Source organism: Acanthisitta chloris, unplaced genomic scaffold, assembly GCF_000695815.1.
Source record: "Acanthisitta chloris isolate BGI_N310 unplaced genomic scaffold, ASM69581v1 scaffold15278, whole genome shotgun sequence".
NCBI lineage: Eukaryota > Metazoa > Chordata > Aves > Passeriformes > Acanthisittidae > Acanthisitta > Acanthisitta chloris.
This window is the reverse complement of record NW_008687693.1, coordinates 1-5,732: the sequence shown is the minus strand read 5'-3', so window position 1 is coordinate 5,732 and position 5,732 is coordinate 1. Positions and strand designations below refer to the sequence as shown.

General features: G+C 45.1%; 1 protein-coding gene across 1 annotated transcript in view; it reads right to left on the bottom strand.

The window, feature by feature from the left end:
• The window catches only part of LOC103807964 (ATP synthase subunit alpha, mitochondrial-like), a gene marked incomplete at its 5' end in the record, with an annotated part of 6,904 nt that extends 1,278 nt beyond the window's left edge, over nucleotides 1-5,626 (bottom strand). Inside the window, 10 exons of the mRNA XM_009080715.1 lie at nucleotides 3-113; nucleotides 634-741; nucleotides 846-1,070; nucleotides 1,196-1,347; nucleotides 2,279-2,427; nucleotides 2,570-2,736; nucleotides 2,814-2,987; nucleotides 3,800-3,969; nucleotides 5,059-5,138; nucleotides 5,577-5,626. Of these exons, the coding sequence (XP_009078963.1) occupies nucleotides 3-113; nucleotides 634-741; nucleotides 846-1,070; nucleotides 1,196-1,347; nucleotides 2,279-2,427; nucleotides 2,570-2,736; nucleotides 2,814-2,987; nucleotides 3,800-3,969; nucleotides 5,059-5,138; nucleotides 5,577-5,626 (1,386 nt within the window). The remainder of the gene's footprint in view (nucleotides 1-2; nucleotides 114-633; nucleotides 742-845; nucleotides 1,071-1,195; nucleotides 1,348-2,278; nucleotides 2,428-2,569; nucleotides 2,737-2,813; nucleotides 2,988-3,799; nucleotides 3,970-5,058; nucleotides 5,139-5,576) is intronic.
• Nucleotides 5,627-5,732: the final 106 nt, after the last annotated feature.

The window sequence follows — 5,732 nt, the reverse complement described above, 5'->3', positions numbered from 1 at the left end:
CGCACACCGCGGTTCGGCAGCTCCTGCGTGGCAGCATCCAGGTCAGAGCCAAACTGGGCAAAGGCAGCCACCTCCCGGTACTGAGCTAACTCCAGCTTCATGGTACCTGCCACCTGCAACACAGGGTACTGCAGTCAGACTGAGTTTGATCACATTTAAGTGTGCCTGGAAGTATGCAGCTGACAGTGGTCACCAGGCAGCTTTGCCTTGTGTACCAGACAAGTGAATCTACAGATGGACAGATAATACACATTTCTAAAATTCCCACCTTTTAACAAAAGTATGCTATTTCTCCCCTAAACGATAAAGAGTTATATTAAACCTCTCTAATTCCATAGATGGACTATAAGCCTGGGGTTAAAACAACATTTTTTTACTTCTAGTTAGATCAATACCCAGTTCAGCATTCATACATCTTTATGCAGGAAACGATTTTCCTTTTTCCCCCACCTCTCTCAGTAGGCAATGGAGGTATCAAAGAGATCGCCAAGGTTTGCTCTTTTGTAACTTCAGAACATTAAAGAATCCAAAGCTCTATTCTCTCTCTGTTCACAGCTCTTTAGAGTGAAATGAGTTGAAGGCCTACACACTGCTCAACTCCAGCACAAGGAGGAACAGCAGTTTCAAGCTTACCTGCTTCATAGCCCTGGTCTGAGCAGCAGAGCCTACACGGGATACAGAGAGACCAACATTGATGGCTGGACGGATACCTTTGTAGAACAACTCAGTTTCCAAGAAAATCTGTAGGAGAGAACTGGTTTACTATCTTGTTCATAAGCCTGGAAGCCTCCTCAGAAACTGGCCAGTAAGTTACACAGGCGTACTGGGATGTGAAGGAGACTCACCTGTCCATCGGTGATAGAGATGACATTGGTTGGAATGTAAGCAGACACATCACCAGCCTGAGTCTCAATGACAGGCAAGGCAGTCAAAGAGCCACCTCCAAAGGAGTCATTCATTTTGGCTGCTCTCTCCAGCAGACGAGAGTGCAGGTAGAACACATCACCTGGGTAGGCTTCACGACCAGGTGGACGACGCAGCAGCAGAGACATCTGGCGGTAGGCAACAGCCTGCATGGTGTAAAGAGTTTTATGACTTCAGCAGCTCATGTAACATTTGGGATTTCTAAACCTGAGGTGATCTTACAGCTACAAACACCAAGGCGAGACCACCAGACCTACAAACATTTCCTGACCTGTTTGGACAAATCATCATAGATGATTAACGCGTGCTTCCCGTTGTCTCTGAAGAATTCCCCCATGGAGCAGCCTGAATAGGGAGCCAGATACTGAAGGGGTGCTGCATCAGATGCTGTGGCTGACACCACAATAGTGTACTTCATGGCATCTAGAAAGAATCAGAGACATACACCGCTGAGTGCATCACCTCATCACACCCAAAATCAGCTAACAGAACACACATGTCAAGTACAAGTGCTGAAGCAAGCCCAGGCAGCACCACTGCATTGCTACAGATCAGCCCACTGTCCCAGCTTAACACGTGTTAGCTCAGATCACTCTGCAAGTCTCAAAACCAAGTCTGTGGCAGCTATCATCGAATACCTGCAGGCTTCTTTCATATTTAAAATGAAGTTTAAGCTTTCGCTGAGACACACTTTTGTTCTAGAAGCAATTCAGCCTGAAAGTCTGTGGTTTTCTTACTGCTGCAAGGCAGTATTACCTTTTATTTTACAGTCTCAAACAAATTATTGTCCTTAAAGTGTGGCATTTGTTTCATGACAGGTGTGACTCTGCTTGACCAGCAGGCAAAATCACAGGTGCCCAACCTCTTGCAAGCTGTTAGAGACCACTGATTCTGAAGAGATGCTATCACTTAACCCCTTGTGTTTGGGCCGTAAAGGCTTGGCACTAAATTTGCAGCTGTCATTCACACAGACTTGCATACACACGAAGTGAATGCCAAATCCATAAATACTTGTAAGCCAGATCTTGTCATCAGGCCTGCCTGGCTGTCAAGAGGAAGCTCTCAACTCTGTTTTAAAACTCTGTTTTTAAAAAAAAACTACCACAGGCTGAGTTTTCCAGAAGCAATTCAGCAGTCTGGGGACCTCAAAATGGTCTTCTAATAACATGTAGCAAAAATGGTATTTTCCCCAGACACCTATAAAGATTTCTTGCCTACAGAAGCAAGTAACTCAGTCATTTAATATGAACTCTGTCTATGCTTGCAGCCAGGAGAGGTCACAGCAGCATTCAGCATTATAATGAGAACAGGATGTCACTGGGTGCCAGGCTGAACCACCTTCAAAAATCTGTACCTGCATCAGTAAGCCTCTTCACCAGCTGAGCTACAGTCGACCTCTTCTGGCCAATTGCAACATATATACAGTACAGCTTCTTCTTCTCATCCGTTCCTTCATTGAATCGCTTCTGGTTGATTATTGTGTCAATTGCAATGGAAGTTTTCCTGTGGAACACAGAGGCTGCTAAGTTGAGCTGCCTGGACTCTCCACCAACTGCCCCGTCCTGTGCTCAGCTCTGCACATTGGTGCCTGCTGCACTCTGGTCTCCGTTTAAGGGCACATTCAAGGCTTGTGCATTTAACTTACCCAGTCTGCCTGTCACCGATGATCAGCTCACGCTGGCCACGACCAATGGGCACCAAGCTGTCCACAGCCTTAATCCCAGTCTGCATAGGCTCACGCACAGAGATTCTGGGAATGATCCCAGGGGCCTTCAAGCCAACTCTCCTACGTATCTTAGATCCAACAGGGCCCTTAAAAGAGAGGAAAAGACTGTTGCAGTCTCTATCACAGGTACAAGCAGAGCTAGCAAACATCTAGCTACACTTACCTTCCCATCAATTGGATTGCCGAGAGCATCTACAACACGGCCCAGCAGCTCTTCCCCAACTGGAACATCCACAATGGCACCAGTCCTCTTCACAACATCCCCCTCCTTGATCAGTCTGTCATTACCAAATACGACAACACCAACATTGTCTGGCTCCAAATTCAAGGACATACCCTAGGACAAAGACCACATTATCCTGAGAAAACCCATACAGACCCTTAGGAAAACTGGAACAGTTCAGTAACATCACAGACTATTCTACTGTGTACAAAATCCAACATAATCTACCTCAATGTCATTTGCAACAATAGTCAATGTTCTGCTTTTATGTACAAAGCATGGATTTTCTTCCGCAGTGGTTAAAAGAGTCTCCTAAGCTTTCAAATTACCACATAATTATACTACATCAGTCTAGCACTTATCTCTCTAAAAGGAGCAGAAAGGATAAGCAGGGTTCAAGTACAGCATTTCTCTCTTGCTGAGGAGCTGAACAAAGGAAAAGCACTGGCTTCTTCTGCTCCCAAGGTAAGGCAGCTCATGAAAAATGCTGGAAGAGCTCTTGCAGTACTCTCAGAACACTCAAGGCAGCTTTTTAACTCCATCCCACTCTTAGAACTACAAGCAGCCAGCATGCTTTACATCATATTGGAGCAGGGAGGCTATTACTCAACAGTAAACAGGAAAGCCACCCTGAAAATGAAGAAAACAACATCCAACACCAGATTAGTCCTTGTACATCCCAGAAGAAGACAAAAAAAAAGCTCAAATGTTGGCTGAGTACCAGACACTGTAACTGAAAGAGAAACATTACAAATTAAGAAAAAAAGTAATTTTTAGTAATTACTTCCACTAGTTACTATGTATTAAAGCTACAATGAAGATGGTACAATGTCCATATGGGCATCTCCAAGCATAGTCTCACACTCTCCTTAAAAAGCCTTTTTTTATATCACTGTGCTAAACAGACTGTTTTAGAGACAGCTTACCTTCAGTCCAGAAGAGAATTCCACCATCTCCTCAGCCTGGACATTCCTCAGCCCATACACACGGGCAATCCCATCACCGATTGAGAGCACACGGCCTGTCTCCTCCAACTCAGCAGAGGTGTCAGCTCCCAAAATACGCTCCTCAAGAATAGAGGATACTTCAGCAGTACCTGGAAAGAGGCATTTAAAACCAGATTTAGCACATGGAGGCTAACTGTGAGCTCAGTGAGCTTGCCTTGAATTCACAGGCCAAGATGCCCCTTCTCAAGTGTACTTGGACTTCTCAAGTCCAGCAAGCAAGGCCTTCACTTTGAGTGCCTAAGACAAATGGTATTCCCAGCTAATAAAAGCAGCTTCAAGCCACCGTTACAGCCTCAAACAAAACACAAGTGGTCATTAATTAATCAATTCCTTTCAGCACATTCTACACTACTAGCAATCTCTCCCTAGGAAGCAATTAGATTAATTAATTAGCCTTAGCTCAGAGAGAACAGGCATGCTCACTCTTCTTGTAGTGCAGTTCTTTTAACCTGCATGCACCAAATGACGCTGCCGCTGCCAATTGATTTGTAATCCAAAATCCAAACATATCTAAAAGAACTCCATACATTTAAGGAGCAAGACGTTCAATATGAACTGTAAAAATACATGTTCCCCATCTTCCTCAAATTTGTTTGGCTGTGTACCTCCAATCACCCTTTACTTCCACAGCTAAGAAACAATAATGCTGTGAAACTGTTACTTCCCAATAATATAAACCACTTCAAAAATGTACTACTGCTAAAATCATAGCTACACAGTGCCCATGTCTTCTCTAAGCACCAAAATGGTGGCAGCAAGAGCCATGCTCAAGGACACAAGGTCAAACCCAGGCAGGCTTGGGAAAGTCACCTGTCCCTCCACATCGACACAAGCAGGAAATTTCAAGGGGACTTGAAAAGGAAGGAAACTTGGATTTGTGGCAATTCTTTCAAGTAATTCCACAGGAGGTGAAGACTGAATCAAACCCTCAGGAAGCAGGTAAGCAGTGCAAGCCAGCTGACACATGGCCTCTCCCTGCTCCGGGCTCATGCTGAAGTTATTAAAGCGCAGTTTGCAGGTCGTGACTGTGCAACAGCTCACTGTTACAGCTCACTGATACAGACTATCATTACAAAAACGTCCTTGAGTTCTGTCAACTCACACATACCACATTCACATTCCCTTTTGTCTCACAGATCAAGCTATTAAACCACAGGCGAGACATTTCTCAGACTCACCAGTTTTCTGAAAGCAAGCTTTGGAGGCATGGAGGTTTCTTGTAGCAACGAATGCTGCACCCAAGGTATTTCTGGAAACCTAAAATAAATCATTGTTTCAGTAACAGTGAAATCTCCTCGGTGTGTTAAGCGGTAACACCAACATTTTTGCCCACGAGCTTATACATTTCACGTGTCTGAGCTCTGAGCTCTGTCGGTGCACAGTGACGGAGCTGAGGAACCAGCTATGGAACCAGGCCCAGCACCACTGAGCAAGGGCAGACGGCGAAAGTCATTGCTTTAAATCCTTTGTTGCGCTTTTCTGCAGCACACTGACGTTGCTATCGAGCACTGCGGCAGCCCCCACAGCAAAACCTCTCATTTTATTTCTGTGCTAACCACCAGAGCCTTGGGACACAGAGGAATCATCACAGCCCTCAGGGTTCTGCGCAAGGAAGAAATAACAACGTGTCTGCTAAAAAAAAAATAAATTAACTGCAGCTCTTTTGCTATGGGCAACATATATGCCACTGTAAAAAAACCCTGAAACCTGCGGCAATGAGTAAATCACCTTGCGCCCCAAGCCAGGCTCCCGGCGCAGACCCGCGCAGCAGCGTTAATGCTATTTAATTAATTAATTAATTAATGCCCTGCGCAGGCCTCTGCTCCGTTCACCTTCACACGGGACGCGGGCG